General features: G+C 44.3%; 2 protein-coding genes across 8 annotated transcripts in view; one reads left to right on the top strand and one right to left on the bottom strand.

Annotated features, from left to right (window-relative positions):
* The window catches only part of nadsyn1 (NAD synthetase 1), an 81,046-nt gene extending 78,677 nt beyond the window's left edge, over positions 1–2,369 (bottom strand). Inside the window, exon 1 of the mRNA XM_048546063.2 lies at positions 2,286–2,369. The gene's annotated coding sequence lies outside the window, so the exon portion shown is untranslated. The remainder of the gene's footprint in view (positions 1–2,285) is intronic.
* A 150-nt stretch (positions 2,370–2,519) lies between these two features.
* dhcr7 (7-dehydrocholesterol reductase) overlaps positions 2,520–19,766 on the top strand; it is a 49,745-nt gene continuing 32,498 nt past the window's right edge. For 2 of the 7 annotated variants that reach the window (XM_059652196.1, XM_048545555.2), the window contains exons 1-3: positions 2,520–2,638; positions 16,197–16,309; positions 17,575–17,797. In XM_059652196.1, coding sequence (XP_059508179.1) covers positions 16,203–16,309; positions 17,575–17,797 — 330 coding nt within the window. In that variant the 5' untranslated portion in view covers positions 2,520–2,638; positions 16,197–16,202. Of the gene's footprint in view, positions 2,659–3,400; positions 3,681–4,347; positions 4,471–16,196; positions 16,310–17,574; positions 17,798–19,766 lie in introns of those variants that run through there. The other 5 variants (XM_048545557.2, XM_048545560.2, XM_048545558.2 and 2 more) reach the window with 5 other exon arrangements.

Raw genomic sequence — 19,766 nt, 5'->3', positions numbered from 1 at the left:
ACTCCTGGATTATGGCACAAAGTGGCTATCAAATTTATTGCCACTACCATATCAAAGGACAAGCGCATCAGATACCACCACAAATTCCCCTTCGAGCCACTCATGATCCTGACTTGGAAATATATCACCATTCCTTCAGGGGCTGGGTCAAAATCCTGGAGCTAAATCCTAAATTACATTGAGAGCTTTCCTGCACCAAACGAACCGCAGCGATTCAAGAAGACAGCTCACCACCACCTTTGAGTGGCATTGGGAATGGGCAATCAATGCTGACCCAGTGAGTGAAGATCACATAAAAATAAAAAAAAACTTTTTAGTTTTCATTATTACTTACAGCTTGCTAGCCTGGACTGCTTCATTGTTACGAAAGTAGTGACGGAACTGAATACTACGAAATCACTTATGAAACACCCAGTTCCAGATCTTATGATTGGGAAACGGACACTGATAAAGCATTTGACATGGTTAAGCCAGGACTCAATTTCATGAATACTCCAATGCTGTTAATTGTTTAGGAGATAGTAGGAACTGCAGATGCTGGAGAATCTGAGATAACAAGCTGTAAGAGCTTGGTGAATGCAGCAGGCCAAGCAGCATCAGAGGAGCAGGAAAGCTGACATTTCGGGCCTAGGCCCTTCTTCAGATCCTTTTGCTGAAGAAGGGTTTAGGCCCAAAACATCAGCCTTCCTGCTCCTTTGATGCTGCTTGGGTTGCTGTGTTCATCCAGCTCCACACCTTGTTATCTCTGTTAACTGACGTATTGCTTTGCACTACCTTATGCAAGTAGTAATAACTCAGATATGGATCTTCAATTTGTTGGCAGGTTAGTTGACTCTGGAGCGTCACATCAATCCATATATATGCCAAGTTTCAACATGTTTGTGCAAAACAGTCTACTTACCTGTAAGTAAAATTTTAATCTGTTCAAGAACAAATTAGGTGAGACCACACAATTTTGTCCAAGAATTCTAAGCTAGTTCAGGAGACAAGGAACTTGCATATGTTATAAAGAACTTACTGGAAATTTTGTGATGTTTATGTGTATTATCTACCAACAACAACTTGTATTTACATAGCACCTTTACCAATGTTGTCATCAAACAAAACTTGACACACAGTGGCATTAAGTCAGCGATCAAGATCTTGACTGAGTTTGGTTTTTAAGGAGTGCCACAAAGGACGAGTGAGTGTCAGAGAGTCAGAGAGATATCAGTATGGCTTTTCAAACTTTGAAAGCAGGTAGGCAGCAGATGGCATAGGTGCCAATGGTGCAGTGATGAAAGCTGAAAGGATGCCCAAGGGCTTGAAATTGAAGAATTAAACATTTTGAAGCTCTTTATGTATGGAAAATAGAGATGGGGAGCTTGACTCCAACTGGAATCTCCCATGAACAACTGAGTTGGTTACAAGTAAAGCAATTAAAATGTGTTATCTTGACAGCAGGCAATGAAAACTCAGGACTTTTGGAAACATAATGATTGACAGCCAATCGATAAATGGTGCAAAGATACAGTCACACTGGAAATACTGATCCATTGCGTCAGCTATGGCTATGAAAACCAGGTTTCTTTCATTCTAGTTAAAGCAAAGTACTGTGAAAGTTGGAGATTTGAAACAACAATGGAATGTGCCATTGAAATTCAGCAGGTCAGACAACATCTGTGAAGAGAGAGAAACAGAATTAATGTTTTGATTCCAATTTGACACCTCTTTGAAATTCAACTATATGTTTGACAAAATCATATTGGACTCTAGTGATTGGAATGAGGTTAGCCAGGTGGATCCATTGAATATGAGCTCCCTGATTGAGGCTGTTAACCTGGACCCATCAGGGAGCCCTGGCTGACAGGTAATAAACTGGGGCTTCTGAAGGGCTCCTAATTCTAGAGGCTGACTCTAGGCTAGCTGGTTAGGGTCCATGTACTGCGTATACGTAAATAGAGGGTGGCTTGATGACGGGATACTGGTCTCCATGCAGCTAGTTCAGGCTCAAAATTTTAAATCTGATTCCATCTCTTCACAGTTGTTGTCTGAGCTGCAGAACTTCCCCGGTACTTTACAGATAACACAGTGTGGAGCTGGAGGAACACAGCAGGCCAGGCAGCAACAGAGAAGCAAGAAAGTTGCTCGAGAAGGGTCCTGGCCTACTGCATTCTTCCAGCTCGACAATGTGTTATCTCTGACTCCAGTCTGCAGTTCTTACTACCTTTTCTCTGAAACTTCTACTGTTTTACTTTGTTCTTTCTACTGAAGATTGCAGATAAGGGATTGCATGAACACTGTACCTTGGCTGAATAGTCCCATTCAGATTCACCACATCGATTCCTCATTATCTCCTCATCCTTGACAAATTGGGCAGGTTGTCATGGAGACTGCCCCATCTCTCTCCTCCCCAACAAATGGCCCTATGGAATGGTTTGAGGTGCTTGGACCAATGGCTGTCGAAGACGCACCCCTCCCCTCTGAGGTCAGCGGGATGTTGGGTTCTCATTGGAGCATCTCTTTGGAGCGGGCTGGTGATTGACAGGAGGATCTCCCGCCCCGGGGAGAGGGCGAAGAGCGGAGCACAAAGCGGCCCCGAGCATCGCAAACCGGGCACCGTGTGCAGGAGAGGAGCCTGGACGCTTTCCCCGGGTTGGTGAGGAACCCTCTCTGCATGTTGGTGTTTGGTTTGGTTTGGCTTGCTGCGTGTCCTTAGCGGTTCTCATTGTCTGTATGCAAGACGGGGGCAGAGATGGAGTGGGGGCAGAGATGGAGGAGGGAATAGATAGATGGATGGATGGAGTGGGGGAGAGATAGAGTGGGAATAGATAGATGGATGGGGGGGGGAATAGATGGATGGGGGGGGGAATAGATGGATGGGGGGGGGAATAGATGGATGGGGGGGGAATAGATGGATGGGGGGGGAATAGATGGATGGGGGGGGGAATAGATGGATGGGGGGGAATAGATGGAGGGAGGGAGGGATGGAAGGCATGGGGCAGAAGGAAGGAGGGGCCCTGGGAATGGACTAGGGGCGTGGGATGGATGGAGGGGGGCACAGGGATAGATGGGATGGATGGTTGGGGCATGGGGAGAAAGAGGAGGGACTCTGGGGATGGAAGGAAGGGGCACATAGATAGACGGGGAGACATGGGATGGATGGATGGTTCGGGCATGGGGGAAAAGGGGAGGGGCTCCGGGGATGGATTAGGGGCAATGGGGACACAGGGAGGTACTTGGAATGGAGGGAGGGGACTGTGGACGGAGGAACGGCTGGGATGGAGGTGGAGAGATAGAGGGATGAGGGAGGGCAGGCTCACGGAGCCCAGGGAATGGAGGGGGAGCAGGGGGTACTGGCCCTCTGTTCACCCTGGGAGTGAATTCGCCTTCCCCCGGGTTCCCTCCTGGTCTCTCTCTCTCTCTCTCTGGGGCTGGAGCTGTCTTATTGACAGATGATATCCCTTATTCAGCCACCCTCCGGTTCCTCCCTTCGGGGTCCCGAACCAGCTTCGAGCTGAGGTCCGGTACCCTTTGGCTCTGTGGCTAAAGTCCTCGCCCTGCTACTTTAACCCCGCGTTTCAACGGAGAGATTTCATTTTCAGAACAACGAAGCTCAAGATTCGGACCCAGATACTCAGGCGCCAGTGACAGCTCCCGATATTATTGGAGTTAAATCTGTAATGTAAACCAGATGTAAGGTATTTCTGTGTGTGTGTGTGTGTGTGTGTGTGTGTGTGGAACGAGAGAGGTTGAACTGACAAAAATGGCTTCGATTATAGAGAACCGCAGAAGATATCTGAGTAAATCACTTATTCATGCCAAAGGTTCATTTTGCTGGAGAATAAAGATGGTCGGTCGCTTGAGCGAGCTGTTTTGCAGCTGAGATCTGACGGCTGGGAAACACTCTGCAGAATATCTGACTAAGTAGTCAGTGTTTGCTCCGTGCTGTTTGCAGGCTGAGACTGTAACCTAGGTATACGGTTTTACACTGGCACTCAGACCTCTCACTGCTTTAAGGTGACAATGATGTTCAAATGCAGTGAGGGCAAACAACTGGAAAACCTGGACTTGCTTCCATTTCGAATCGACAGAAATTGAACCAATGCAGTAATTGTTTTCTAATCAGTCCTGATCCAGAAGCTTAAGTTTGGGTTGCAGTCAACCTCTGATGTAACAAATTTCTGCTGCCCGTTTGTAAATTTCTGTTACACTTCTTGGGAAACAGCCTTTCTAAATTCAGTGAGAAAACGACTATTCTCCACCAGTGTTTACTGTGGTGAAAGATATGGAAGACAGAGAACATGGGGAATTAAAAACATCTTGAAAAATGCCCGTATTACAGAGGAAGAGGAGTTGCTGATGTCTTAAAACACACAAAGGTGGATAAATCCCCGGGACCTGATCAGGCATACCCTTGAACTCTGTGAGAAGCTGGGGAAGTGATTGCTGGTCTTCTTGCTGAGATATTTGTGTCGTCGACAAGCACAGGTGAGGTTCTGGGAGACTGGAGGTTGGCTAACATGGTGCCACTCTTTAAGAAAGGGGGTAAGGAAAAGCCAGGGAATTATACACCAGTGAGTCTGACATCGGTGGTGGGCATGTTGTTGGAGGAAATCCTGAGGGACAGGATTTACATGTATTTGGAAAGGCAAGGATTCATGAGGGATAGTCAACATGGCTTTGTGCAGGGGAAAACATGTCTCGTTAGCTCGATTGAGTTTTTTGAAGAAATAACGAAGAGTACTGTTGAGGGCAGAGCAGTGGACTTGATCTATGTGGACTTCAGTAAGGTATTTCCTCATGGTAGACTAGTTAGCAAGGTTAGATCTCATGGAATACAGGGAGAACTAGCTATTTGGATACAGAACTCCCTTGAAGATAGAAGACTGAGTGCTTTTCAGACTGGAAACCCGTGACCAGCAGTGTGCCACAAGGATCATTGCTGGGTCCATTGCTTTTCATCGTTTAAGTAATGATATGGATGTGAACGTAGGAGGCATGGTTAGTAGGTTTGCAGATGCTCCAAAATTGGAGGTATAGTGGGCAGCAAAGAAGGTTACCTCACATGGGCCAATGGACCGAGGAGTGGCCGATGGAATTTAGTTTAGATGAATGTGAGGTGCTGCATTTTGGAAAGGCAAATCAGGGCAGGACTTATACACTTAATGGTAAAGTCTTGGGGAGTGTTGCTGAACAAAGAGACCTTGCAGTGCAGGTTCACAGTTCCTTGGAAGTAGAATCGCAGGTAGGTTAGTGAAGAAGGTGTTTGGTATACTTGCCTTTATTGGTCAGTGCATTGAGTATAGCAGTTGGGAGGTCATGTTGTGGTTGTACAGGACATTGATCTGGCCGCTTTTGGAATATTGTGTGCAATTCTGGTCTCTCTGATGTAGGAAGGATGTTTGAAGCTTGAAAGGGTTCAGAAAGGAGTTACAAAGATGTTACCAGGGTTGGAAGGTTTGAGCTACAGAAATAGGCTGAATAGAGTGGGCCTATTTTCCCTGGAGCATCAAACACTGAGAGGTGACCTTACAGAAGCTTATAAAATCATGAGGAGCATGGATAGAGTAAATAGACAAGGTATTTTGCCAGAGGTGGCGATGTCCAAAAGGTTTAGCGAGAGGGGAAAGATTTAAAAGGGGCCTAAAGTGCAGGTTTTTCACAGAGTGTGGTGTGTGTGCGGAGGTGGTGGTAGAGGCTGGTACTTTAACAACATTTAAAAGGCATCCAGTTGGGTACATGAATAGAAAGGGTTTAGAGGAATAGGCCAAATTCTGGCAAATATGACTAGATTTGCTGAAGATATCAGGTTGGACGAGTTGAACCAAACGAGTTCTGTTTCTGTACGGTGCAGTTCTAATTCTATGACTGAAATCTCTCTTCCTGCCAGCAGTTTTAAGGTGTGCAGGAACCTGCATTTCAGGGCATTACCCTGCAGACTGTGAACACTTTTGGGCACTTTTCACTTCAGTTTTGAAACCATAGTGGCTTTATAATGCATTGCAGACTCATACAGCTGTGCTGTGAAATGAATGTGTTTCCTGGTTTTAAATTAACACACAGAATACCAACAACAGTGGGTGAGGAAGGTGATGACTGTGGAACAATTTGAAGGCATTAACAGGACTCTGAAGAAATTGAACAGGTTGTGGAAGAAATGGCAGGCAGATTATTGATGTGGTGCAATGTCACTGGAAAAGAAATTGCGAACGTGGTGAAGTAAGGTGAATTTGAAAGGGGCAAATATAATTCATGATTGGTGACTGAAGGTTTGCTCAACATGAAGCTGTGAGAGGTTTAGAGTCAATATGAAGGTGTTAGCAAAGATTGCCAAGCTCAAGGATGTAATTATGATCAAAATGTTGCAATCTGACTTTGACAGTTGTTTTTCATAAGGGTGGGCCAATACCCAAAGCGGAAATGATGGCCAAGTGGCATTATTATGATGAGACTATTAATCCAGAAACTCAGCTCATGTCCTGGCTTAAATCCCGTCATGGTAGGTGGTGAAATTTGAATTCAATAAAAAATATCTGGAATTAAGAATCTACTGATGACCGTGAAACCATTGTTAGAAAAAACAGTCATCTAGCTCAGTAATACCCCTTGGGGAAGGAAATCTGCCATCCTTACCTGGTCTGGCCTACAAGTGACTCCAGACCTACAGCAAAGTGGGTGACTCCAAACAACCCTCTGAAATGGCTGAGCAAACTATTCAGTTATATCAATCATTACGATCTCTCAAGAGAGAAATGAAACCTTATAGACTGTCTGGAATCGACCTAGGCACTGGAAAAGACAATGGCAGAAACAGCCCTATTAACCCCTCAAAGTCATCCTCACTAACATCTGGGGACTAGTGCAAAAATTGGGAGACTTGTCTCACAGACTTTTCAAGCAACATCCTATTATAGTCAGTCAAGAAATCATATGTTACAGACTGTGTCCCAGACCCCACCATCACCATCCCTGGATTCTTCCTGACCCATTAGCATGACACTCCCAGCAGAGGCAGTGACAGTATTTTAGTCAGGAGAGAGTTGCTGTCTGAGTTTTCAACATTGACTCTGGACTCCCTGAAGCCTCATGGCTTCAAGTTAAACATTGGAAAGGAAGTCTCCTGCTGATTACCACACACCATCCTCCTTTAGCTGATGAATCAGTACTCCTCCATAATGAGTAGCATTTGGAGAAAGTGCTGAGGATGGCAAGAGCACAGAATGTTTTCTGAGTCTCTTTCAATTTCCATCAACAAGAGTCATTCAGTAGCACTACTACTGAATGAGCTGGTTAGTTCCTAAAGGATATAGCTGCTCGACTGGGTCTGTAGCAGGTGGGGAGGGAACCAACAAGTGGGAAAAAGATATTTGACCTTATCCTTAGCAATATGCTGACTGCAGGTGCATCTGTCCGTGAAAGTATCAATAAGAGTGACCACTGAACAGTCCTTGTGGAGACAAAGTCCAGCCTTCACATTGAGAATTCCCTTCTTGTGGTATTTTTACTGTGCTAAATGGGACAGACCAAACAGATCCAGCAACTGAAGACTGAGCATCCATGGGGCTCTGTGGGCCACCAACGGTTGTAGAATAGTGCTCTGGCGCAATCTGTAACCTCATGGCCCAGCATATCCCCAGCTCCCCCCCCACCCCCCGAACTCAGCCATTGCCATCCAACAAAAGAATCAATCCTGGTTCCTTGGTGAATGCAAGAAGCCATGCCAGGAGCTGCACCAGAAATATCTGAAAATGAAGTGTTAGCCTGGTGCAGCTACCAAACAGGACTACTTGCATGCCAAACAGCATTAGCAGCAAGTGATAGACAGAGCTTGGTGATTGCACAACCAGCAGATCAGTCTGACACATCCAGCCGTGAATGGTGGTGGACAATTGAACAGTTCATTACAGGAGGAGGGGCCACAATTATGTCCTTCCTCAATGATAAAAGAGTGTGGCACATCAGTGCAAAAGGTAAGGATGAGGTTTTCCCAGCTGTCTTCAGCCAGGACTGTCAAGGTGATCCAAATTGGCCTCCTCCAGTGGACCCCAGCACTGCAGATACCCGACTTTCAATCAATTCGATTTGCTCCACATGATATCAAGAAATGGTTGGAAGCACTGAGTAGTACAAAGGATATAGGCCCTGACAACATTCTGGCAATAATACTGAAGACTCGGGCTCCAGAACTTTCCACTACTCCAGCCAAGCTCGACTGGAGCTGCCATAACACTGGCATTTACACAACAAAGTTGAAAATTTCGCATGTGTGTCCTGTACACAAAAAGCAGGACAATCTCAATCTGGCCAATTACAGCCCAATCAGTCCACTCTCAATCATCAGTAACGTAATGGAAGTGTTATCAACAGTGCTATCAAGCAGCAACTGCTCCTTGAGCAGTCATGACAATTGAGATGTAGGAATTCTAGCCCATGAGAGCTGTCAGGCAATCACACTTGAAGGGATTTGTGTGAATCACAGAATTATTACTTCCCTGATGGAGGCTATTCAGCCCATCGTGTCTGCACCAGCTCTTCAAATGAGCATTTCACTTAGGTCATTTCTCATACTTTCTCCCTGTAACATTTCATATTCCTCCTTTTCAGATAGCCACTTAATTCCCTGTTAATAAAATGTGAGGCTGGATGAACACAGCAGGCCCAGCAGCATCTCAGGAGCACCTGGGATGCTGCTGGGCCTGCTGTGTTCATCCAGCCTCACATTTTATTATCTTGGATTCTCCAGCATCTGCAGTTCCCATTATCACTTAATTCCCTGTGATTGCTTTGGTTTAACCTGCATTATAGCATAGTCTCAGGCAGTGTATGTCAGACTGTAACCACTTACAGTGGTTCCTCATTCTGTTCCTTACTTGGGTTGTGTCAGAAGTGTCCTTCCCCTTTGTTTTGATGTCTGTAAACATCACTAAGAGAGATGATTCTTACGATCTCCTGGAACTTCTGTCAGAAGTGATTCTTGCTAATGTTTGTGATTGTTCTGATGCTGTATATGAAGGTCAGGTTCTCTGGGCAGTGATGGGTAGATTGTGCTTGTGCTCCTTAGAGGAGCAGAGAGGGTAAAGGTATCTGAGGTTGTGAGGGGTGGAGTGGATGAAAGTACCCAGTCACCATAGTAAAGAGATCAATGATCGCAGTTGGGGGGTGGACAGGGGTCATTGATTTAAACTGATGGATGGAAAGGTTTCTTTTTCACCCAGAGGGTGTTTGGTTCCGTTGCTCACTGCCTGAAAGGGTATTGAAGGCAGAAAACTCTCAACTCATTTCAGAAATGTCTCAATTTGCCCCTCAAGTGCCGCAACCTGAAAGACTACAGGCCAAATGCTAGAAGGTGGGATCAAGTTGGGCGGCCAAGCGGTCTGTTTCAGAGAAATACATGCTGTTTGTCTGTGTTTGTATCCCATGTGCTTTTGTTACATTCATTGTGTCTGTAGGCCTGGCTATGAAATTTCTACAGCCCAGAAAGTGGCACGTGCAGAGTATTCCTTTCATGTTACTGTGTGTGTGTGTGTGTGTGTGTGTGTGTGTGTGTGTGTGTATATAGTGTGTGTGTGTGTGTGTGTGTGTGTGTGAGAGAGAGAGACATGTTTACATATCATCGGTTTGATGTAAAGTAGGTTTTTATTCAGTCGTGAGATGTGGGCGTTGCCCATCCCAGAAGACACTTAAGATTTAACAACCATGCTGAGTTAACCACATTAATATTCTAGTTGGCCCAGATCTGGGTGAGGGGAAAATATGATGAGTGCAGTTCGTTTTGAGTTGACCCTTGAGCTGAAAGGTAGCAATATTAAACTGTAAGAACATCTAGCTTTTCACTACCATCAGTGGTAACTGGTTCTAATACCTGTAGCAATTGAACAAATTAGCATTCGCATAGTGCCTCTGCCATGTGTTTTGCATCAAATGAATTACTTTTGAAGTCTTATATTTTGTTTTATAATGCTCCTGTAAAACCCTTTGGGATGTTTTCTCATATTAAGGCTGTTATATAAATGAGATAGTAGGAACTGCAGAAGCTGGGGAATCTGGGATCACAAGGTGTAGAACTGGATGAACACAGTGGGCCAAGCTGCATCAAAGGAGCTGGAAGGCTGACGTTTCAGGCCTAGACCCTTCTTCTGATTTTCTGAAGAATGGTCTAGGCCCGAAACATCAGCCTTCCAGCTCCTCTGATGCTGCCTGGCTTGCTGTGTTCATCCAGCTCTGCACCTTGTGATCTCTTAATGCTAATATAAATGAGTTGTGTAGGTCTTGTAATCTTATGCTAGTATCATACACTTTTTATGCCTTGCCTGCGGTTTCTTGCCAGCCCAGTAAAAACAAATTACCAAATGAAGTGCAACGCTGTGTTTGAGATGGGAATAAGGCCGCCTTAGGCTGTCAGCATAAATAAAATAAAACACAAAAGAAATTAATCCCATTAACAGCCCTTTGTGCATAAAGTTACCACACTTTAATTGTAAGCCATTTTGCAGCTCACATCACCAGATTCTTTTCTTCTTGCCATGCCTTGAGGAACTTTGATCGTATTTCATCTGTCATAACAAGGAGAGTGCCTTCTATTTGAAAGAATAGTGCCTTCTATTCTAAATGTGATAATGATGTGGTATGTTGCAATCAGAAGACTTGTGTGCATATGATTAAATAAAACCTTTGACCTTACTAGACAGTTCCTATTTGAAGCTCTTATCATTTCAAAACAGTCCTGATTAGTGAACTCTGAGCTTTAAAACACTGAGCGAAGAGCGACTGCAGGGCTGAACCCATGGACAGACCAGAATCTTCCCTTCCCAGAAGGACAAGATCAAAAATCTCACAACACCAGGTTATAGTCCAACAGGTTTATGTGAAGACACAAGCTTTCGGGGTCTCGCTCCTTCAGGTGACAGTTCAAGAGGTGGCATCAGATACAGAATTTATTCGTAAAAGATCAGAGGGTCATAGAACTGATGAACTTATTTAATCAATTCACTGAGTTGAAAGAAATCACCGAGATAACTAAAGGTTTTTTCAGTTATCTCAGTAGACTAGAGATGACATCCCAGGTCAGACAATGCATTTTAGATGTGAGGCCATGTTTAGAATCTGGCTGTGTATCAACTTAGAGTCAGACTGGATTTATTTCCAAAGTAGGAATTTATAAAACACCGCATTGACTGTTTACAAATCGTGTGCTTTTTGAACAAAATAACATGTATCTGCAATTACAAATCTGCAAACGCAAATTCACCCGAAAGATTTATATGTGCATGTGTGCTTGTTTGTGTGTATAGTGTGGTGGGGTCACCTGTAGTGCCACATGAACCAAAGATCCCAGTTGGGGCCATCCTGATGGGTACTGAACGTGGCTATCAGCTTCTGGTCAGTGATTCTGTGTTGTGCATCCCGAAGTCAGTCTGCCTTGGAGGACATTTACCCAAAGATGCCAGGCTGAATGTCCATGACCACTGAAGTGTTCCCCGACTGGGAGAGGAAATGCCTGCCTGGCGACTGTTGCACAGTGTCCATTCAGTTGTTGTCATGGCATCTGCATGGCCTCGCTAATATACTATGTTTTGGGACATCCTTGCCTGCACCGTATGATATAGACAGTGTATCTGCCGTGTACTTGGTGGGTGGTGCTCCCATGTGTGATGTTGATGATCTGACATGTCTTGCAGAGGTTGCTGTGACAGGGTTGTGAGGTGTCATGGTCAATGTTGTCCTGAAGGCTGGGTCGTTTGCTGCGTACAGTGGTGTATTTAAGGTTTGGAAGCTGTTTGAAGGCAAGAGGTGGAGGCGTGGGGCTGATCTTGATGAGGTGCTCATTGTCACTGATGACCTGTTGAAGGCTGCAAGGAACATGGCGTAGTTTCTCTGCTCCTGGGAAGTACTGGATGATGAAGGGTATCCTATCAGCCGTATCCCGTGTCTGTCTTCTGAGGAGGTCATTATGGCTTTTTGCTGCAGCATGTCTGAACTGGCAGTTGATGAATAAGCTTCATATCTTGTTCGTATGAGGGCGTCCTTCAGCACCTTCAGGTGCCTGTCATGTTCCTCCTCATCTGAACAGATCCTGTGTATGCATAGCACTTGTCCATAGGTGTTTGCTGTTTGTTAAAATGTTTAGGGTGGAAGCTAGAGAAGTGCAGCATTGTGAGGTTATCCGTAAGCATGTGGTACAGTGAGGCAGTGAGGTGTCCGCCCGTGATAGAGATGTGTGTGTCAAAGAATGAGACTGATTCTAAAGAGTAGACCATGGTAAGTCTGATGGGAAGTCTGCTCTGTCACACTCTCTCACTCTCTCACTGTCTCTCGCTCACTCTCTCACGTGCGTGCACACACACATCTCTGTCTTTCTTATGCACATCAATAAATCTTACGGGGTGAATTTGCATGTGCAGAGTTGTAATTGCAGGTACATTCCATTTTGTTCAAAATGCACACAATTTATAGACTTTCAATATAGCATTTTATAAATTCCTACTTTGGAAATAAAACCAGTCTGATACACAGCCAGATTCTCAACAGGGCCTCACACCCAAAATGCATTGCCTGACATGGGATGTCTGGGGGAACTGATGAAACCTTTAGTTACCTTGGGGCAGTGAGTTAAAAGAAATTGTTGAATTTGCATATTAATCTTTTCTCACTGATTAAAGATTTAACAGCTGTCTTGGGTTTGTTCAACACGTTTGAGTCAGTTCTGTGACCCTTTGATCTTTTGCCTATAAATTCTGTGTCTGATGCTGCCTCTCTCACTGACACCTGAAGAAGGAGTGAGACTCTGAAAGTTTGTGTCTGTTAGACTGTAACCTTGTGTGTAATTTTTGACCTTGTCCGCCCCAGTTCAGTACCGGCACCTCCAAATCATGGCTTCCTAGAGGGAGCAAAAGAGGGATATCCAAACTCAAAAGCCTTTCCTCCGCCACCTGAATGAAGTTCTGGCGTGAGACCTTAGAGTCACTCTTCCGACCCCACCTCACCCCAAGTGACCTCAGTTTACTACTGCTGGGATCAATCCAGCTGTCAATGACTATGGTGCCAAGTGGCCTGGTCTGACACATTAACCTGTGCAAGCTGTTCCTCATCTTGGGGAAGTGGGGTGCTGCTGAATGGTGATTTGGTTCCTGATCAACAGGCTGGAGGCTAAGGGGGGCCCAAAGGGAGTGAGCCCCTTGCCCATCCTTGCTTCCAATCCTTCCTCCTTAATCATGATCCCCAGCCAGTAACAAACCCACACCTTGGATAAATCATTTATTTTAGATGTGGACCCTCCAGAATGCTGGGACCCAACTGAAGGCTGAGTTAGGGGTTGATCTTCCACCAGTAGCACAGCCAAGGACAAGGGTGGCTGGATCTGATTGGCCAGGCTGCTCACCCTGGTTAAGAATCCCATCCACCAACTGCACCCCCCCCCCCCCCCCCCCACTCCTCTACCGACCCCACCACACCCCTGGGATCTTGTAGAGGCCATGTCAGTGCCTGATCGCAGTGAGATTTTGCAGGGCTTCCCTGAAAGAAGCAGCACCGATTTCTTACTGCTTATCTTAAAGTAGACAAGGCCCCTGACACCTCCATTGGAGTTTCGCCCATGGTTACTGAGTTTACATTCTAGCCTCGGCTATTAACCGGAGCCTCCGACAGCAACCAAAATGGTTCAATGGCTTGGGAGAAATAACAGAGGGAACCAACACTGCACAAGCAGAGATAACGGGAACTGCAGATGCTGGAGAATCCAAGATAATAAAGTGTGAGGCTGGATGAACACAGCAGGCCAAGCAGCATCTCAGGAGCACAAAAGCAGGCCAACTTTGCATTTGAGTAGTGATTTTGAATTGATGAGGATATTGTCACCTGAATGCTGATGTAAAATCTGCTGATGGGTGGAACACAGCATTACTCTTCCATTCCCGCCCTTTCTTCAGGGAGGAACCTGATCTCTTGTTTGCAAATGAGTCACTGAGAGACAACAAGTTTGTCAGCGTTTAGAAAATATAAACACAAGTAGGTTCTTCGGGTCTTTGAGCCCAATTTCCCACGTTCCTGCTTTCTCACCGTACCCCTCGCTTTAACTTCAGTTTGGGTTCAGAATAATAGGTGCATGGACTTTGATGGGCTGAAGGACCTTTTTCTGTACTCTTGGCTTCCATGATTCTGTGACCCAACTGCTTTCTGTGGCGGAGAATTCCGTAGGGTCACCTCCCATTCTCTGAAATGTATCATCATCTCAGTCTGAATGGCCTGTCCCAAATCCTTAAACTGGTTCTGGACTCCATGGACATCAGGAACATCCTTAGTACATTTGTTTTTTTTAACCCTATTTATTCAAGTGATGAGAACATCGCTCGCTCAGTTGGCAGTTATTGCCTATCCCTAATGGCCCCAAAGGGCAGCTGAGAGTCAACCACATTGCTGTGGGTCTGGAGCCACATGTAGATCAGGCTAGGTAAGGATGACAGTTTCCTTCCCTAAAGGACATTAGTGAACCAGATGGACTTTTCCAACAATCAGTGGTTTCATGGTCTTAATTTCAGATTTTTATTGAATTCAAATTCCACTATGTGCTGAGGCTGGACTTGAACCGGGGTCCGCAGAACATTACCTGGATTGACAGTTCACCGATAATACCACTAGGCCATTGCTTCCCTTTACCTGTCTAGTTCTGTTAACAATTTTGTTGGTTTCTACGAGACTCGCCCCTCATTTCCCTTACCTCATTTCCTGCCAGAGCTGGAATTGGGTGTGATACACCCATTTTTGCCACCTCTTTGTCTGCCTCGCTCGCCAGACCCATCACTGCCCAATTCACTGGTGAGGGCGGGAGGTATGATGGCTGGTGAGGCAACGAGCATGCCTCAGGACTGATAGTCTTGTCATTTCGTCTCAGGGCACCAGGTTGCCCCAAGAAATTAACTCTGAAGAATGTTGGCATCACTTAATTCCTAGCCAGTTCTGTTGAAGAGGACTCAAATCATTAACTCGGTTTCTGTCTCCACAGATGCTGCCAGGCCAGCTGAGTTTCTCCAGCAGCTTCTGGTTTTTTTTTAAGTGTAGTTGCTTCAGTATCGCTGCCTAAGTAAATTTGTTCACTGGCAGTAATTCGGGATCTTGACTTTTTGATGTTGTGCCTTGTGTCTGAAGCGTTGCCGGGAAGATCAGGTTTCATTAGCAGTGGCTGTGCACATCAAGGCTTTGTCTTTAGATTTTCAGCATTCTTCTGTGATAGATGCTTGGGCCAAGTCAGGCATGGTGCACACCCGGACGTGGAGCAGGATTTTCCTGTCGGATATAGCACTTGGGGTGAAAGGGATCAAAGGATATAGGAAAAAAGAGGGAATGAGGACTGGGTTGAATGGTCAGCCATGATCATATTGTGCAGTGGAGCAGACTCAAAGGGCCAAATGGCCTGCTCCTGCTCCGACTTTAGATGATTCCCCCTGCCCTCAAGCCCCCACTGTCAGGGTCGAAGAGGGGGTCTCAGAAGACCCCCAGAGGCTAAGCCTTTACTCAACGGTGAATTTCCCCAAATTGGCCAATTAATAGTTCAGGCAGTCAGTTTGCTGCCCAGTTGAAGATAATGCATGTGCTGCTCAATAGGAGGCCTTCCAGTTTGAAAAGGGGAGTACACTGCTTCATGAAGTGAATGACTGCTCATAGCTACATGAATACAGCACAAATATCAATCTTGCAAAGGGTATAACGTCAGTATTTATGCTGATTTCATTATCGTTAAAGTGCTGAAACATTTTGATTTCTTTTTTCACTTTGTCAAATGGATGAAGTTAAGTCTTGGGTTTCACTGAGAACTTTCTGCAGAATTTTTTATATTGGTTACTCAAAGACTGTCATCTGCTATAGTTCCCTGTCAGATGACACCCATCAAAGTGGCAGTCACAGTAACCTGTTTACACCACAGGGCTGTCAGTTTTATTACAAAAAAGAACTGCAGATGCTAGAATTCCAAAACAAAAACACAAAAAGCTGGAGAAACTTAGCAGGTCTGGCAGCATCTGTGGAGAGAGAAAGCAGAGTTAATGTTTTGGGTGAGGTGACTGTTTTCCAGAACAGTATTCTTGAGAAGGTCACTGGACCTGAAATGTCAACTGTTTTTCTCTCTCCACAGATGCTGTCTCACCTGTAGAGTTTCTCCAACATTCATTGCTTTTGTTGTAAATAATAAAGACAATTAATAATAATCTTCCCTTTTGTTTCAGGACACCATGACTGCCACACAATCCTTTGACGCTATTAAAAGGCAAAACAAGAATTCTGCAAATGGAGTTGGTCCTAGTGAAAAGGAACAACTGGGGCAATGGGGCAGAGCCTGGTAAGAAAATGAACAGAAAGGACAAGCATTATTAAGGACACCAGGGTTCTTGTGGCACAGTGGTAGTATTCCTGCCTCTGAACCAGAAAACCTGTGTTCAGATCCCAGAGGTGTGTAATAACATCTCTGAGCAGGTTGTTCACGAAATATTAAATTTAGGACTGGTGCTGTGTGGGGGTTTGCTACCATAAGCTTATCTGTGTCAAATCAAAACTGAACTCCCAACTAATTCATTCTTCATGAAGCATATTGAAAAAAATGAATGGCAGAAAACCTGCATACCTGTTCAAATTTTTTGGCAACCAAGATTAACCATGCCACAATTGTTACTGCATGACCCACATCAGACTCATGATCCCATGTCGTTCAGTTCATCAAAGATTACGAGTGTGAAGATCGTCTCATTCAGAAACTCATAATTATGATCCATTCTTGTAAAAATCCACCTGGTTCAGTGATGTCATTCGAGAAAGGAAATCTGTTCTGCATGTGACTTGTACAAGGCACATGTCAGGAGTTTGATGGAACAGTCCCCACTTGCCTGGATGGTTGTAATTCCAGTAACACTGGCTCAGTGGTTAGCACTGGTTAGGACCCGGGATGTGTAGGCTGGGTGGGTTAGCCATAGGAAATAAAGATTACAGGTTTAAGGTAGGGGAAGTCAGTCTGGACAAGTTGCTCTTTGCAGGGTCAGTGTGGACTCAATGGGCTGAATGGCCTCCTTCCATGCTGTGGGGATTCTATGATCCCATGATCCCACGCATCTCCCAGCATCATTTTCGTATGGCCCTTTGAGAGCACAAACATGATAGATACCACATTTGGATAAATAAATCAATTTTTATCAGTTCCTTGTCATGCGGTGTCACTTTTTTCTGGTTCATGCATTTGTGATTAGGCGTTTTGGCATTATTTTATCATCTAGAAAATTCTAAAATTCCAGAAATGACTAATTCCAAAGCATTCCAGACTGGGGAAGTTTCTGGGAGATACAAGGAACCTGCTCAATGAATTTCTGAACAATAGATTTCCAGACTGACAAAGTGACAGCGTATTAGTGCCTGGTATATACTGGAGTCAAGCACTACCAGGCGGCTCCAATCAAACTTGGATTTTCCTACACCCAGCTGGGAGCATTGAGGCCAATAATGTACACACATTGTGAAATCTTACTGATTTATCTGATTTCTTGTTATTATTTGATAATTTTCAAATTACTTTTCAACTTTAAACAATTCTAACAGCTGCCTGTGCTTTCTCTTTAGGGAGGTGGATTGGTTTTCCCTTGTATCTGTCTTCTTTCTTCTCCTCTGTGCTCCAATGATTGTGTTCTACTTTGTGATGTCCTGTGATCAGTACAAGTGTGCTCTCTCTGGTCCTGTCATTGACCTGTACTCTGGAAAGTCAAGTGTCAGTGACACCTGGAGCCGTGCTCCATCATTCAGCTGGACAGCGGCAAAAATCTACACAGCCTGGGTCTGTTTTCAAGTAAGTTACTGTTTGTCTGTTTGTGCCCAGCTCATTTGAATGGTCATACAGTCAAGAGCTGTCCATACCTTTTCATCATGTGGCTTAATTTTATCACCTCTAGTTTCATGTGTGCCCTTGTGACTTTGCGGTAATGTTGTCACCAAATCTCTGGAGGTATGGGTTCAAATTCAGCCACAGCAGCTGGTAGAGTTTAAATCAGTTAATTAAAAAAATGGATTCTGAAGTCTCATTCATAAACTCATGATCAATTAATGCAAAAAGTTCATTAATGCTACTTTTGAGTAGGAGTGAGGAATTGGGCTTTGGGATGGGAGGGGCACAGCTTCAGTAAGTGATTGCAGGTGTAAGTTCAGTGCGACAGGCATTGCTTAAACTTTTGCAAAGTACAAACAAAAAGCTTTTCACAAACTTTCTTACACAGCAGCAATCCAGGCCTTAAAAAAACTATCCTGTCGGCCACACACACCAATAGGAAAAGTGCCATGATTTAAAGGAGCCTCACGACTCCTAACATTCCATGCCATCGCCACGGCCACCACGTAGCCTTGAAATTTACTCAAAAGGTCATGGCCCTCTTATGGACCAGACCAAACACCCTCAAAATATATTAAGAAGATAGCTTTGACCCTAATTTTTTTTTTATTTAATGGTGAATGTAAGGTGTTGTGTTCTGGATGCAATTCGATTGGCCAAACTATTAAGCTTGAAATAAAACATACTTTATTCATATGCTTTAATTAAAATACAGACAAAATATAAATGAAAGGACTGGCTTACCTGGAACTATCGAAATGCTTAACAGAACAATAGATACTAACGAACAGTTCCAATATAGTAACATGCCATAAAGACACCATTGACAAAAGCAAATTCAGTAAAATAGATTGTCTCAGATGCAATCCTAGCAGCAGGAACAGAACTCCAGTTTTTTAGCTATAACAGAGAGGGGAATAAGGGCTTCTATATCCAGCTTCAAGACTCCAGCAACTGCTGAAAACTAAAACTAAAAACCATGGTTCTGCAGGAGTTTGACCCCACCCATTCAGGCTGCTTCTATTGTTCCAACTTTATAAAAGAACCTCCCCAAGACCTCACAAGCTGTTTACTTTATTGATCTTTGAAGCAGACTGCTCAGTTCTCTGTTTCAACCTTTCTTCACAGAAAAGCCAGAACAAAATACACCTCTTAAAGCCATTGTATCGTCACAACCCACAGTTCAGGAAGAACTGACATGTACAATTCTACAGAGAGTAACCAAGATACAGAACAGTTTTCCAATTAGCCTTTGCAGGATTTGCTTACTCCACCTACCAGTGAGCAGAAAATCTAACCCATTAATTCTTTTTTGATGCCCTGACCAAATCAGGCTCTCCTGTTCAGTGGAAAATGAATGACTTGTGGGTGGGATAAGAGACAGTTCTTTACTTCCCTGTTTAACATTTAATTAAAAGACAACCTTAGTAAGACTGTGACTTTAAAGGGATGGAGGAGATGCAAAGGACTTTTGAAGCACGGATTTTGTAATAACATCTCCAGGGAGCTTGAAAACATGTTAGAACAAAGAACAAAGAAAATTACAGCATAGGAACAGGCCCTTCGGCCCTCCAAGCCTGTGCTGATCCAGATTCTCTATCTAACCCTGTTGCCTATTTTCCAAGGATCTGTATCCCACTGCTCCCTGCCCATTCATGTATCTGTCTAGATACATCTTAAATGACGCCATGGTGCCTGCCTGTACCACCTCGCAGTAAGATTACTGCTAATACAGAATTTAATTACTTAAACCTGTGCAGAATATCTTTACTTTTGAAGAAACAAAAAAGACTCAATAGCATATGCCTGCAGCTGTAGTGGGCTTATTATTGGACTAATAGTAGTGAGTTCATGTGTTCAGATCCTATCACGGTGCACAGGGATTTTATATTTAATAATTAGATACATTTAAAATTCAAACTGAGTCTCACTG

The sequence above is a fragment of the Stegostoma tigrinum genome, chromosome 17 (genome assembly GCF_030684315.1).
Source record: "Stegostoma tigrinum isolate sSteTig4 chromosome 17, sSteTig4.hap1, whole genome shotgun sequence".
NCBI lineage: Eukaryota > Metazoa > Chordata > Chondrichthyes > Orectolobiformes > Stegostomatidae > Stegostoma > Stegostoma tigrinum.
The sequence above is the reverse complement of the archived record's forward strand: the minus strand, read 5'-3'. Positions and strand labels throughout refer to the sequence as shown.